This window comes from Castor canadensis, chromosome 10 (assembly GCF_047511655.1).
Source record: "Castor canadensis chromosome 10, mCasCan1.hap1v2, whole genome shotgun sequence".
Classification (NCBI taxonomy): domain Eukaryota; kingdom Metazoa; phylum Chordata; class Mammalia; order Rodentia; family Castoridae; genus Castor; species Castor canadensis.
The window spans coordinates 130,438,661-130,455,163 of NC_133395.1; the positions used below are offsets into that span (position 1 = coordinate 130,438,661).

The 16,503-nt window shown below is 43.3% G+C and overlaps 1 protein-coding gene across 3 annotated transcripts in view; it reads right to left on the reverse strand.

Moving 5' to 3' along the window:
• Pdzrn3 (PDZ domain containing ring finger 3) overlaps nucleotides 1-16,503 on the reverse strand; it is a 226,661-nt gene that overhangs the window by 9,053 nt on the left and 201,105 nt on the right. For all 3 annotated transcript variants that reach the window (XM_074044249.1, XM_074044251.1, XM_074044250.1), the window contains 2 exons: nucleotides 8,171-8,418; nucleotides 5,302-5,389 (listed from right to left, as the gene is read on the reverse strand). In XM_074044249.1, the coding sequence (XP_073900350.1) occupies nucleotides 5,302-5,389; nucleotides 8,171-8,418 (336 nt within the window). The remainder of the gene's footprint in view (nucleotides 1-5,301; nucleotides 5,390-8,170; nucleotides 8,419-16,503) is intronic.

Here is a 16,503-nt window from a genome sequence, read left to right on the forward strand (position 1 = left end):
TGCCCTGAGTATGTCAAAGCTTTGCTCTTCTACTCTTCCCCCAATTCTAGTTCGTTGTGAAGCAAAACTTTAGGAACTGATCTTTAAAACAGACCTAAGAACGGCAGTGCCATTCTGGTTTAAGTGGAGTACCCTGGGAATGGGTGGCCATCTTGGAAGTGGTCTGTGTTTTACAGGGATGAGTGGTATTGAAGAAACCAATGCTGGCAAAGCATATAATCAAATAATAAGCAAAGAGTGCTCTGGAGTTTAGGAAAGTACTTGACACTGATGTTGGGATGGGATGGTGTGAGCTACATTTCTTTGCCTTATCTGGACCTTCTTATAGACTCTAAATGAAAGCCAGAAAACCATTTAGAAGGCATAGGACACAACTTAGCCCTGGGTGTTCAGTGTCTCTGGGTGGTATTCACACCAGAGGAGAGGCTGGCAATAGTGGTTGAAGCACAGAGTGAAATTTCCAGAAGCTCTTGAGAAACAGAAATGGAAGAGCTGCTGTTGTCTTTGGATCTATCCAGATTCATGGTTTACCTTGGCTGGAATCACAGGAGGCATTAGTAGTAGAAAAATGAATTGTGCAGTAAACACAGTGTCTAGCCTCAAATCTTGTGCACAGTAGGTGTTCAATAAGACTGAACAAATGAACTTGAGATTCCAAGGATGAATGAAGATCTAAATGAAAATAGGCTTGGCTCTGCCACATTTAATGGGCAAGGTGGCAAAGTCTCTTCAGCAAACTTCTCAGCCATCCTACAGTTTTAAAACACAGTATCTGGGGACTCAGTGGAAACTGAAATTCCTCAAACTTACCAGGTGCTTTGTAAATGCTAACATTTCTTTCTGCCTCTGCGCCAGCCTTATACTGTCGAGCTTATGGCTGAAAGCACTGAGGTTATCAATACATATCTGTCTGTGATGATGGAGATAAGATTTCACAGAAGACCATTAATCAAACCGGTATGAATAATGTATTAACATTATCTGGATTAAAGCTACCCGCATCACTGGTATCCTGTTGCTTACTAGTCTAGATGCACTGTTTGATAAAAAGAACAGCTAAGCCTGGCATTACAGATGAAAGGGACACGCTTTTTCAATTAGGCGTATTAGAGGAACCATTCCATCTTGGTAACTCAGCCTCTGCTACAGCACCAGCCGTTTTAATGAAAAGGGATTCGGGGATCCCAAACGCTAATTTGAAGCTCCTGGATGTGTAACCCTTCACTTTACTGGTTCAGGACTGCTGCATATATTTCTCTAAATTATCTCTAGAATTTCTACCTCCATTTAAGATGTTATATGAGGTGTGGTGACGTCTCTAAAATGACTGCATTTTCTCTTAAGGACCTTAAATTTGAGACAGGGCAACAAAACATTCCTTCTTTCAACCAAGATATAGGTAGCTAAATACTGGGTGCCTACTATATGCCAGGCACTGTTTAGGCACAAGGAATAGAAGAGCCTGCCTCTCATGGGAGACAGACAAATGGATAACACTGTCCACTGCTGTCACAGGAGTGGTCAAGGAAACTTCTCTGAAGGACTGAGTTCTGCAAAGATCTGAGGGGGAGTGCCATGCAAGCAGGTGTGACTGTCCTGCTGTGCAAGAGGGACTACAAAAATGGTGAAGATTCTGATTGTACTGGAAGAGTCCTGAGGAGGCTGAATCAGTGAGGGCAGACCAGGCTCTTTAAAGGAGCCTTGGTGCCTTACAGGCTAATGAGAACTTTCCAGATGGGCTCGAGCTTCCTGAATTTCCTTCAGGACAATCCCAATTCCCATTAATTGGTCTACTTAGTGTTACAGATCATTTTATCCCCCTGTTGAAACTGTAGCTTCCCTTATCATTCTGGTCTCAGAATGACATCATCAAAACAGTATAGGTGACAGCAGCTTTGGAGCATGGCTAGGATGCTACTGTTGAATCACAGGGGAAATTAAAAGAATAGATGAAGGAAAAGCCCTCCTTCAGACATCTATTTTCATTCTTAATTGCCTATAGGAAGGCCTAGAGCAGGTGTTCAGTACCTGAAAATTCATGGGTAATTATTTGGTTGCTTGCTCTCAGGGTATACTTGAGAGTAATCCCTTTAACTCTAAGCAATTTTGCAATCATAAGGACCTGACATTTACCTAAATATGATCATTCTGTGTACTTTAAAAGAGAGAACATCTGTTTTTCTCTCTGTACTGGCTTCAATAATATCCCAACACTCTCATATACATTCTACTTGCATATAATGTTGGTGGAACTTAGCTGTTCCTTTCAAAATGCTGGCTTTGTTCTAATGTAACTGGGGCAATAAGTAAATGCGCCCCCTTCTTGAAAACAAACCTGATCCTTCTGCAATCAAACTCCACAGTTAGAACAAGAGAGACTGTTGACCGTTCTCAGAAATCCTATGGGAAGCAGGGGTGACAGGTGTATGCCAGGCTCGCTGAGAAGTGGGTCCACTTTAGGAAACTCTAGTCCTAGAACTGGGGTATTAATCTCCTCAAACTGATGAGACGCCCTTTATACACATAACTCCAAGACACTCTGAAGGTACAGCTACTGTTCACTGATGGGATTCCCTGCTGGGGGGTGGCTGCAGTGATCCTTAGGAGGACTGGGCATTTCAGTCCATTCTGTGTAGCTGTAATGGAATACCAGAAACTAGGTACTTTATTCTGAAAAGAGGTGTACTGAGCTCATGGTTTTGGAGGTTCAAGAGCACAGTACGAACAGGGAGGAGAGAGGCAAGACAGAAAAGCAAGAGTCCCAGTGGAGGGGATAGCTTCACTTTCCTTAGGACTCTGTGAGACCAACATTAATCCTTTCCAAGGCAATGCCCCCAAAACCTAACTACCTCCCACTTGGCTAAATGTCTCAAAGGTTCCCCCATCTCTACACTGTCACACTGGATCCAGCATGAGCCCACTCAATCCCTACCCTACTGCAGTCTTGAGGTAGTCCGACACAGCCTCTTCTATCTCACAACATCAGACAGTTGCTCCCAAAACTGGCAAGTGTACTGTAGGAGATGTTTCATGAATAGACACAACCAGGTGACACTTGAGCTACCATAGGCAAAAGACCACAGTGGGAAACCACCTTCCCACCAGGACTTCCTTGTAATCACTGGTCAAAAGAGCTAGAATTGGAGATGTTTAAGAAACAAAAAGCTAAGTTCTTATGGTCCTGATGACTTATGAATTCCTTAAGGGCAGGCAAGGTGGTGACTTCCTGGTGCTGTATTTCTAAGTGACAAACAGTAGACTCAATGTAACAGATGCTCAGAAAAGCTCAAGTGGACTTAAGCATGGATGTAAAGTCTTCTGATGTCAAAAGTCTAGTTTGAAATACGTCACGAGCTTTCTAAACCTTTGGATTCATTGCCTCTGCTTTTACTCATGAAAAGACTCTTAGTAGTAGTGCTGCTTTTCTACAAGAACCTCAGATACTTCTCTAGCCCTTGACAACATCCCTCGGCAGGGACAGGGTGGGTGGTGTTAGTGATGTGGCAGTACATCTCTATGCTGTGGTGAATGACACCCACAACCTAAGGATGGCTGGTATGACTCTGGAACAGAGGGAGACATGGAGGCTAGGACTTCCTTATCTGAGCCCATGGCTTCCACGCCAGGGCTCCTTGACTGTAAGGTACACCAGGTACCCTGTTAAAATATAAGTTCCAGTTGTGTAGGTCTAGAGGTCAAGGTCCTGTAGTTCTTATATCTCCCAAGTGAGGACTGGCTGCTGAGCCTCACACCACACTTTGAGTATCAAGGTCCTGGGCACTTGTTTTAAACATTTTGACTCAAGAGTCTCTCAGGTAGTCTTGCTGAGAAAGGGCCTTGCTTTAGGAAGAGGAATCTGTTTGGGCTGGTCTTAGTGCTTCATTAATACTAGCTAATCTCCTAAAAAATTTCTTTGGTTTTATCTACTCTGGCATTTCCCAAATGGATCTCAGCAAGGTGCCCCTTGGGGAAGAAGGTACATTCAAGAGTCCTGAGGGAGTCATAAGTGCTTCTTGAGTGAGTCTTGAACCTGCAGAGATTGGAGAGTGTAACTGTAACTCAGAGGCACAATCCCTAATATCTGCTTGTTTTTTCTATTTTTGGGGGTGTGGGGGGAGAACAAGGCTTTATTTCTGGGAGTAATTATTGGTTGGTGGCTGATAACACACAGAAGTAATCACCAGTGTTAGAATAATTGTCATTCCTGTTTAGACCAGATGCAGTTAGGGAAAGACATAAATGTTGAAATAAAATGTCACTGAGTCATTTGTGCCTCTAGTGAGCACATTAGGCTGTTGGTGAGCAGCCGGTTCCATGCTGGTTGTACACTTGCAATGGCCTTCATCCTGTTTGGAAATGAGAACTTTTGGTAGTTGTCCAGGAATGCTGGAAGAACCCAGCTGTGTCCTATTACTCAGCTGTCCTGCCACAGTGTAGGAAGCTCTACATCACATTCAGTAGTGTTGCTTAGAGTAGATAGCAATGGGCATAACACTGGGTGAAGTGTTACTGGATTTCCCCTGGCTGACCTGACCTCATGGCTGCCAAAGGGCTTACCTGTCAGCATCAGGTGCCCTATTACTTTGTGCGATTAAGTCAGTTTTCTAAAATGCTCTTGTATTTTTTGAAAGCACATGGAAACATGCCAATGTTTTTCTAAAAATAACTTCATCATGGAATTGCATGTTTTTCCTATTATTTTGATTAAAAGGAAAAATAAGAAGTAGAACTCTGTTGGCTCCTTGGTGTCTGTTAAATATTTCAAAACTCAACAGAAAGCAGCTTGACATTATATGGTGTCTAGAATCCCAAGTTGTATTTTTTTTTTGTCCTTAAATAATGTTTAAGGGGAGTTATGGATTTGCTTAGTTTTTCAAGATGGGTGTTAGAAAAGTTGAAGGATGAGAATGGGGGGGACAAGCCCTTTCTACACTACATGCATTCGTGTTAGTGATTTATCCAAACTATTCTTGAGCATTTGTCTTTGAGTAAAAAGTGGTGAGAACATAAAAGACAGGAAAGTGGAAGGTTACAAGAACATGCATGCTGCTTGGAATTCAAGGCTGAGATCCGGACTTGCTGTCCTATCTTCTAACGACTGGCTTCAGGGACTGGTTGTTAGGCTTTGTTTTGAGTGGAGGGAGGGAAGAAAAAGTTCATTGTGCCTCTCCAAGGGCATGACTGAAAGGGCTCCTGCTTTTGATAATCCCATCAGCTTCATTTATGCTTGTAGAGAACCTAGGAGACACTCTGCGTGCTCAGTAAAGACTCCTCAAATGAGACAAAAGACACGCTCCCTACCTCCAGCTCCAGCTCCTCCCTGTCCATCTCCTGATGCACATCCCCCATGTAGTCATTGGGATCGTAGTATTCATGGGCTGAGGGGTGCCTGCAAAAAGATGAAACATCTTTAAAGCCCTGCTTCCAAGATAAGCACCTGTTTTTATTACCCACTCTCCCCGAACTGCCCCTCACAGTTTCACGGTGTGGGCTCTTTGATTGTGACACATTTCATATAGGAGTTTGAGTCTCAAACTAATAGTTCACTTTCTCAATATGCATGTTTTAGCATTTACCTACAAATGTCAAAATGAGCCCCAAACATGGCCTTTTCCTCTCTTGCTTTCCCTTCTTGTCCTTCACAGCATGCTGACAATTAGCTCCATGTCTCTTCCCCTAGGATGTGGCTGTCCACATGGTCAGGTCCTCTACCCTCACATTTCTACCATTTTCCTTAAAGTGCATTTCGTCTGGAAGAGGTAAAGATGCAAAATGCGAAGTAAGGATGGTTGGACTTTGTTCCAGAATCCATCCTCTAGCCCACTATTACGTGATTCATGGTCACTGATTTCTAACTCGGTCTCTGGTCAGGAGTCAGGCCTTACTTACCACGTTCTGTTTTGTCATTTTATTCTTTTTCCCTGGGGAGACACTCAAAGATATGTGCTGGCCTGTTAGATCAAGTTGCAAGGCTCTGATGGAGACGGCTATTCTATCAGCTAGGACACTGTCTCTTCAAACTTTCTGGGCTATATCCGAAGTAGGAAATGGTTTGTCAGCACAGCTCAGTACATGCTTAGTGGGCACAATAGCTGCACATCCATGCAAACATAAACACGCATGTGTGTATGTGTGCACACACACTGATCCTGCTGGGAGGCCAGGCCAGTGTTTCTCTAGGACAACATGTGTAAAACCCAACGCACAGAGCCTACCATGTCCTGGAAACAGGACCTCTAGGAGCAGAGGCCGGGGAGAAGGACTATAAATGATGACATGCACAGTTGGAGGCTCTGAAGGAGCTTCTAGTCCATAGAATGGAAGTAGCTGGAATGCTTCTGCCTGGGTCTGCTGTTGGCTAGGGAGCCAGACCTCTGCATTCTTGAAGGTCAGACAATTAATTTTGAAACAACAGATCAGACATGAGTGGCCATTCAAACAAGGACTGGCTTTCAATTTTCCAGACCCGTTGGGCAAATATGTTGCCTGCACTTAAGGAGCTCTTAGGCGTCAACTCAATACCTTGTGCTCCATCCTGATGCAATGCTCTTGCTGCTGTCTGACCTCATGGCCAGAACCGGAGAGGCCTGACCTCTGGATTCTTCTGACATTTTGCTAGTCACCTCTGGGGAATAAGTCATGTCATGTTAACTAGACTTAAGAGGAAATTAGAGGTTTGGTGTCTAAAAGGCCTATCACCATGACAGTTCAACATCTGAGAGTCGCAAGTGGCCTTAAAGGCCTCATCAATAATGTGAGGCCATTCTGGTCTGGACCGTCACCTAGTTTGAATGGCCATGCTTAGGGAATGGACCAGCTGGCACACTACAGAGTGTCATGGCTAAGAGCTAGGACTTGAGGTCCAACAAGTCCTGCTTTCTATCTGGCACTGCCACCTTACACTGAATAGAACCTGGTGAGTCTGCAGGGCCCATCCATGCAAAAGGACAACTGTGAGAAACGAGCGAGCTCTTCATGTCCTCTCTCTTTACAAGCTGTCAGCTGCAGCGGAACTCATTTTGGTCAAGGCTGGGGAATTAGTGCTGGGTGCCACTGACAGCAAGCCACTAAACATGAGCCATAAAAGGCAAGCCTTTGGCTGCAATTTGACACAACCACAGGAAACGTGTGCTTGCTCCAGCTACTGAGTTGCTAATAGAAATCCAACAGGTATCGCTCAGAGATTTTCCCTGCAAGAGGGAAAAGTGTCCTTTGAAATTAGGCATTGCGTCAATTATCCAAACCCAGATGGAGTCAAGCTGGGAAGAAATGGGTGCCTCACATCAGCTAAGGAGTCCAGAGTCACATGGAAAAAGCTATATTTAACTGGACATCTTTAAGCCAGCAATCTAACTCAAAAAGTTTCTGACTCTTCCTATTTTCCTGAATATTTTATGTGAGTCACAAAATTAGCACCCATAACTCCCACTTATTGTTTACCATATTTCATGTCACAAAATTCCCACACATTATTTCATTTAATCCTTCAGCAATCCTATGAGATCAATATGAATTTTATTCCTGTTTTAATACAAGATAGGAAAAATAAAGCGTAGGGAAATAAATTATTCAATTTCCACAGTCAGAAATTAGTTTGACCATCAGGTTTGTTTGATGCAAAGGTCTGAACTGTTTCTGAAAGTAAGAATAAAGTGGGAAAAAACTGAGGTATGTTGAATAGCAGCTGTTACTTAATTGGTAGATGCTGTACTGAGAGGGGGCACACGTGGGCTTGATGACTGGCTGTAGGTTTGAAATGAGACTCAAGGAAGCAGAAGGCATAACCTGCAGGGTTCTCTTTGTCCTCACAACTTCCTTTGTTGTCTATTTAAGAAAGCAACCAATATTCCCTCCCATGATAACTACAAAATTTTCAAATTACCATTTGCAGCGATTAAATTTTATTCTGAGACAACTTTTACAACATTTGTAAGTAGTTTGGTTCTTAGAATATAATTTGAATAACTCCGCTCCAGGGTTATAATAAAGTCATTAATATGTCAGAGCGCTTTTGAGCAGGGTTCGATTTATTGCCTCTATAAACAATAAAGTTAAACACGGGCAACTTGGAGGAAAATTATAAGATGCATTAATTTCTTTTTCCACGTGGAAGGGATGAAGTCAACTTTACCATACTCAGCAGTTTGTGAGCCATGATTGGGTTACTTACTCCTCTGGCAGCAGGTAGGGGTCCAGGACAGGTGGGCTCGGAGAGGACATCTTCGTCAGGGCCATGATGTGTTCAAAGGTGATGTCAGTTTGAGTGCCTGTGTCCACCAGCTGTGACTCTGTGGGAGGGGTGAACATTTTGGTCCGAGGTGTCCGCCTCAACACCTGTACCACGATGGGCTCTTTGGCTGTCTTGAAAGCTTCCACAGCCTGGTCATGAGTTGCTCTGGATAAGTCTTTGCCGTTGACCTGTTGAGAAATATTGAGGGTGGGACAAGGTTATCATAAAGCAGAAACTGGAAAGATCAATGTGTTGTTGGAGAGCTTTTGGGTGAAGCCAGCACACTGGGAATGTCAGAGAACTTCTATTCTCTCTGTTCTGATTTCTCAAAGAATGTCTGGTGGGAAAGGGGCAAGATGGGAGGTGTGTAGATCTGGTGTTAAATAATAAATCTCACAGCAGGGATGCCTGGGCTTCCTACAGAATGTCTTTAATGCAATTTCATCATTTGCTAATCTTCCCCGTGAAAGAAAAGAGCAGCCTCAGGCTCCAAGCCTTCATCAGGCAGTGATAGCTAACTAGAAATTAATTACAGTCTTCAGTTTTCATGGTGTGTATTTTTCTAGTTTCTGTCAGGTGATACTAGGCTTCCTTTTAAAAGTCACTGGTTTGCTTTTCCTTAAAAAGTCCACTGAAAATATTAAGTAGATGAGCGCATAGGCCATAGGTGGAGATGCCAAATATCACAAGGAAATTCCAGTGAGCAAGAGCTGGGAAGACAACAGCTAGCTTAATTGCTGTGTTGTTTCCCACTGTGTACAGTGCTGCAGCCCCAATCCCCAATGTTTATACTTATTGAGTGCCTACAATCTACTGCATGACTTAGATGAGGATATCTCTCTTCATTGTCATAGGAAGGACCCAAAATATGTTGACCAATTTCCGATAAACCACATGTAAAAACATGGCTAGTTCCTGGTGGATGGGAATCATGGATGCTATGTCCAGAGTTCTCCCAGTGGTACCATCAACACCAGTGCAACACAACCCTGTCTTCAGGACAGCGAATACTATATAAAATAAACTAGAATCTTATTTGTAGAGAGCAAAGTCATTCCAAGCGACATGGAAATCCATCCATTTCATTTACTGTCTCCCTCCACCTCCCCTCTAAAACAAAGAAATTTTTTTCAGGTAGCACAGATAATTTGGTGACATCTTATCAGGGTCCAAAATATTTTAATATTATTTCCCAAATGGTTGGTTACCTAATAAGATCAAATATATAATGATGGCATATGAATGGTGTTTCATAGAATATGGTGGCAGAAGTTTGTGAACTTCTCAGATCTTCTGTGGAGGATTACACTGACTCATTATACTTGCTTCCTGAGTTTAAATCTCTTAGACTAACAGTGTATTTTTTCAATACACATGTTTCAGCATTGTCTTACAAATGTCAAAATGAGCCTGGAACTATAGCCTCTTCCAACTGGTCCTGCATACTAGCTTCTCTCTTAGTATCTTGGCCTTCACAGCATGCTGACAATTAGCCCCGTGATCTAAGTGAGGGCAGTGTGATTTCTCTTTGTCCACACAGAACAAGTATTGATCAGACAGCTGTTTTTCCTTCTAAACCTTTTTACTCTGACTCAACAGAAGGACAACTGCTAGGTTGGAGTGCACTGTAAACAACTGTTAGGGAATGAATCTGACATCTATCCCTTACCCCATCATGAAGCCCAAATGAATCATGCCAAGGTTATTAATGGTTTGAATTCAATCCACTTAAGCAGAACAAGAACTCTGGGTTACAAAAGGACTCTAGTGCATTGTTAAATATGGGAATGACTGCATACCAAACTTAAATCCCCCACTCTGGAGAACTGGGAATGTCTAGGTTTAATCTACACCTTGTCTCCATGCTTTCTCTTTTGAGCAAAGAATAAAAGGACACAGAGGAATTCTTTCTGGATTGTCAAAGCAGATGCCTATTATGGTTCCTTCCCAGCTTAATATCCAGAATGCTGAGGATTTGAGCTGGGAGTTGGGAAGAAGGATGAAAAACAGCTTGGAAATTCATGCCAGGGAGGAATGATAAGAGTCAGGTCTTTTTTAATATGTGACACCAGGAGTCAAATACTTGCACATCATTTATTCAAAATGCTAGGTCAGAAGAGCTTAAGAGTTTCTTTCTTCCTTTCCCTTTCCTCTTCCCCTTCCTGCCCCTCCTCCCTTTTTGAAATATTTGCCTAAGACTTTACTGGCTGTGCATCCAAAATGACAAATCTGAATTCAAAATGTGGAATTTTGAGCTATAGCTCTCAATGAACTTTGAATTTCAGACCATTTCATATTTAAGAATCAGGAAGGCTAAACCTGTCTCCCAGGAATTTCCAGTGCAATAGTAAATATGAATGTCAGGTGTAGCAGCCTAGAAGCTGTGGGTGTGGCCAGTGTTAACCAGTCACAGTGGTCTTCAGCTCTTGCTCTTCACTGGAGATGGCATGCACCAAAGTTAGTTTACACAGGAAACTCAGACATTAAGATTTGTGAGTGGGCCCTGCAAAATCTGTGCAATCTCTGTCTACAGATAAATACTGGACCTTGTGCTACAAGGGAATGAACATGGAGTGTCATTACTGGGGTTCCGATACTGGTTTTTCCTCTTTGGCATATTCGTCTTCTCAAAAGACACAAAAGCTAAGTGAATAGAAGAAGGGGAATTAGACCCCAGGAGGCTTTACTTGCACACACACAATTAAGTCTTGCCTATACCACAGGCAGGCAGTGTTAGCTGCCTGGCCAACAAGCTTCCCTGTGCTTTCTCTCTGCTGAGAGAGCTCTCCCTTGTATCCTTTCCAACAGATCAGAGATCCTACCCTCTGGGGGAGCCCCAAGATGTGGATTTTGATTGGTGTCAGTCTCTCCTGGTGTCTTGTTCCTTTTGCCTAGTGATGGATTTAGATATGGGTGTGTGATGTCATTCTGGCTGATCGGATGGAGGGGGAATCTGCTAGGGAGCTTGAGGTTTTGTTCATTGTTAAAATAGGAAGTCCACTAGGGGCAAGTCACTTGCATGTGTTTCTTAGATTTGTAGCAACATCTTGGGACGAGGTGGGGAACTAAGGTCAGAGGCCATGTTAATATACTGAGTATGGTGAAGCAGAGAAGTGGGACCATTCAGTCCTCTGGTGACATCATTGAGCAAATGAACTAATGAGTCTTAGAACCTCCTATGTGCAAGGCTTCTTGTCATATTTAATAACACGTTCTGTGTACTTTAAGCCATTTGATTTGGATCTTATCTGCTCACAGTCTAAAACAACCTATCAGGCACAGATAGATCTTTCAGTTGTTCCTGAAGATATTCTACCTATAAAAAGAACTACTTGAAAATGCCTACTGACCAGAGGTGCATGTTCGTCAGTTCATGTCTGCAGAACAGTGGGGGCAACTGCTGCCTTACTTTTGGAGATCTTCTAAGATTGGGCTAGACCTACTTTATGGATATTTAAATGATTCCTAGAAAACCATGCAGGAAGGACCCACTGGGATCAGTCTAGGCTAGGAGGACTTCTAGGCCAGGGGACCAAGAATTCCCTTGGGCTTCAAGCCACTCAATGACAAAAAGCAGATGGTTTTCTGCATCTGTCCAGGAACATCTGGGAGCATGTCTCCTGCCTAAAGACCCCAGAGGGAGGCCCAGAACTTCGGGAATCTGAGAAATACCCTTTCAGGCCCCACAAGCATATCACCAGTGCTGTGACTGGGTTCCACAGAAAGACATTTTAGACAACTGTGCCCAGGGGAATCATTTCAGGGGCCCTGTGCCATGTACTTTTCCATCAAACACAGTTGCCATGTATCTCTCCACAAGTCTGGCAATGTCCTTTTTTACAGGTCAGAGATGGTAACTTTGGGATTAGACCAGAGGTGGAATCCTGGCTTTGGGCAATTTATTGTCTCTGATTCCTCATCTATAAAATATAGTGTGATGTTTTTAGCATTATTGCAAAGCTTAAATGAGATAACCTGTATCTAACTATAGTAGATATAGTACATAATATGGCAGTGATAAAAATGTAAAAAGATAGCTACCAGTGCCCAGGGAGCGCCAATACCACAGTGGCTACAATTTCCAGGAGAAAACAATCTAGAAATCAAAACAGCAAACTCAAGCTTCATGATGTGAGCTTGAGAGAGACTTGTTTACCTAAAGCCTTCAAACTCCTGCCCATCCTGGTTCCCAGGCTACCAATGTATAGCATGGAGATTTTTCAGTCCTTGACTTGGGATTCTCAGGGTGGGAGGGTGTGGGGACATGTAACAGATAAATTTACAGGACTTGACCCCTGCCACACAAGCTTCTTGACAAGGTATTTTAGGGATCATTCCATCCTCTTAAAAGACGATGCGACAAGGCGGGAGTTTACTATACTAGACGATCCATTTTTGCAGCCAAATTTGTTTTGAATTACCTTGCGCACATAACACTTATTACACTGTCATCTCGGAATCACATCGCTGAGAGACTTAGTGAGGTTATGACTCTGGTGCACGCTGGCAGTCAACCGAGAATGACAACCTTTATTCTCAGGATTAGCATTGCATGTACATTACCCAAGACGGTGCTGATGATAGCTGCGATTACAGACAGGAGGCACATCCAGTGACGTTTGGCCCGGTCACATTAAATATCATTAACTCGCCCAATTGAGCAGATTGCCTTTAAAACAGTTTATGCAGCTCTAAAACCAAGTAAATGGAATGTTTTGGAACAAGAAATGCTGATTGCAAAGTTTATCTTCATTATAAATTAAATGCCTAAGTTATTCACCTAAGGCTGGTCCCCTGGGATTGAGGTGCAATTATGGTGAAAATCCAATCAGTGAGACTCAAACAGCACAACCACAAATATGACACGACACTAAGGAACCTTAAAAAGGTCCTTTAGCATAGGGTCTGCCACAAGACAATTACACTGAGGGCCTGCAAGGATTCCTTCCTGGTTGCATAGAAGCCTGGATACCATTGCTGCTGCTCTCTGCAAGCAGGGACTGATGGCTGCTCCCTCTGGGGGTAAATTTCACTGATGGCACATCTAGGTCTCAATCCTTTGATCACTCATGTAGTATCTAGTGAAAGTACTTCGTGAGACTGGCTCCCCTCTTGGCTGCTGGAATGGCACTGGAAGTGTTTCTGGAAGTATTTCTGATGAGGCCACTGTAGCTGGGAGCCACTTCGAAAATGGCCAGAACACATGATAGGTGGCATTTCACTAAGACAGCACATGGGCACTTTGATATGGCTGAGCTGACCAGACAGCTCTTAGAAACTGCACATGCAGACTGTCACTGGACTTGCTTGGCCTGGTCTCTGTTAAAGTACTACTGGTGACTGGCTGTCAATTGCAGTGTCACCTTTCAAAACCCAGGAGTTCAAGCAGCTTTCAAAGTTTTGTATAACTTAATTGTAAGCCATTCAGGATACTTTAAAATGTCCCATTTGCCACTGTATTCTCTTCAAGTTGGAAAATAAGTATCTGTTTTGGGGGAGACAATGGATTTCTCAGGTTCAGCCAATCACAGTCCCTTCTATTTCTATTACATGTGCAAATGACCCCAACATAAAATGCTAATGCAATTTTAAATCCAGCCCACTATAAATTGTGCCCCGGGCTAAAATCCAACTTTTATAGGGATCATTTAATTAAATACAGGAGCAGTGATTTCCTTCTGTAAAATATCACACCTATGTTTTCAAACTAATTAAAACTTAGATTCCACTGGAAGCAAGATGATAATAAGCCACACAGACAAAAGTAAAAGGTTGTAAGCCCTGATTTAGGCTGAACAAAAAATTCTTTTCTTACTCCGGAAACTCTGTCTCTTCATTTAATTCCGATTTATGGTCTGCTCTAGGGCTTGTTGAAGGGAAGGTGGCTTGTGTAAAATGTGAGCTTGGTGGCTTTTAAAGTCTCAGTGAACAAATGGTGTTCAAAGACTTCGTTTCTCGGGACAGTATGCACCTTCAAACAGAAGGACTGCGCCCTCAAGGACCTATGTAGTAAAGCCTGGGTCTCTGTGCAGTGCTAGGGTAGAGTGTCGATGGGAATTTCTAAACGTGTCCTGATAGTGTTTCTGCACTGGCAAGGTGCCTGTCCTTCCTTCATTCAAAGTGACCTGTAGACGAGTTTGTAGCCTGAATAATCTTCTTGTGTTATGTGGTTGTCAGGATGAACCAGGGCGTGTGCATGCTTGCTCAGCAAGGGCTCCACCGCTGAGCTACACCCCACCCCACCCCCTGTCAGTAATTTTCATTAGAGGAGTCTTCCTTGTGCCTAAATGAAGTATCTTCCATTTTAAAATTCTTAATCTTTTTCCTAAATACAGAGAGCATTTCTGGCTACCAGCCTCTGAATAATTAGATGATGTATCTTAGAGAGAGAGAGGAGAGAGAGAGAGAGATAGCATTTGTCTGCAAATATAAAATACTTTTGTTTTAAATACCAATACCACCTTGGTCAATGCCTTGCTCACCTCCTTAACTACATCCTTAACTATTATCCTTTATGATAACACCATGAAATCTCATTTTGAGTGATGGCATACCCATGCCCATGAATCTACAGTAGCTTTGAAGGACTGTACATCTTAAAATTAACAGTCTTAAAGGAGATCATTTAAAACCTCATCCCAGCATCTGAAAGAATAGGAAATCCAGTGGCTTCCAAATACTGGGAAAGTGGGTATTTATTTCTATAGCCCAGTCTTCCTTCCTCCTGCATTCTCCTTTGGTACTCGGGCACCTTCTCCCGTAAATTCTCTCTCTCTGGTAGGACTGGGTTACAAAGCAGGCATTCTCCTGCTTGAGCCACACCTCTAGTCTATTTTGCTCTGGTTATTTTGGAGATGGGGGGGGTCTCTCAAAGCATTTGCCCAGGTTGGCCTCAAACTTTGATCCTCTTGATCTCTGCCTCCCAAGTAGCTAAGATTACTGGTGAGTCACCTTGCGCTTGGCTCTGTACCATTTTTCAATATAATTAACATAGCATTATGGACAGAATCCTCTGTTGTGTGCAGAACAGGGAGGAGGAACTCCAGAGAGGTCTGGAGCCTCTGCAAACAACAGGGTGGCTTGGGCCAAGTTTTCCTGCTGTCCCAGAGTTCTGTGCTGCCAATCACAAGGTGGGGATGCTTCGAGTGAAAAAGGAATGCCCCCACATCCCTAAACAGATAAAAGAGACAGAAATCCCTCCCCTTCTCTGCAGAACACTGCTTAGAGCTATGTCTGTGAGTAACATGCCAGCATGGAGGCCAAGAGGGAGGGAGGTGGTCTATAAGCTGTGTCAGCCCCATGGAAAGGGACCAAAGTGCCTGCATGAGTCCTGGACACAAGGAAGGGACTCCTGGGGGCTGAGCAGCCTCATCTGTACATACAGAAGGACTGAGGAAGTGTCTTTTCAAGCATTTGTAGGGTGCACAGTCTGTGAAGGCAGACACTCAATGCTCCCCTTATTACCGGAAGTACCATGCTGGAGTTTCCTGGCCGTCAGCCACACCAAGCCATACTGCAGCACTTTCTGTCTGCCAGACCTATTCTGAAAACCTCAATCCTAGTTACTCACACTATCCTCCCATGGGAGGTATGATACACTCTCCCATTTACAGGCAAAAACGAGGCAGCTCAGTGGTGTACCTTGTACAGGAAATGTAGGCCAAGTACAGGATACAGGTGATGATATGCTTAAGAAAAAAAAATTTTTTTTTTTGGTACTGGGGATCTTGCATGTGCTAGGCAAACTCCACAGAGTTTGGTTTTGTGAGACAGTCTCACTATGTGGTCTGGGCTGACTTCAAATTTGAGATCTTCCTGTCTCTCCCTCCTGAGTGCTAGCAAGGCAGGCATGTGTCACCACTCTGGGCTATGACATGCTTTTCTTCATGTCCATTTCACTGCATTTAATGACTCATTGGCATTATCTCCCACTATGAAAGCATACACAGCCACACATTGAGGGAGGAGGGGTGGTTAGGTTTCTTAAGTATCACACGTGAAGTCTTATTTTGTTTTGTCATTTCCATCTTCCTGTTGTAAGCTTTCCATTGATCTCATAAATACCTAGTGTAAACTTTAAAGGGTTGGCTAAAACATCCCACAAACCTATGGTCATCAGACAGAAAGGCATACAGGAATATTCCATCCTCAGAACTGTTGTCACAAAGAATGTGGAAACACTGTTAGAGTTCAGTGATGTTTTAGGATTAGCGTCACCACAGTGATTAGAGTTTCAAAGCTGGGGAAGGATCTTCCTGGACACCCTGTGAAAA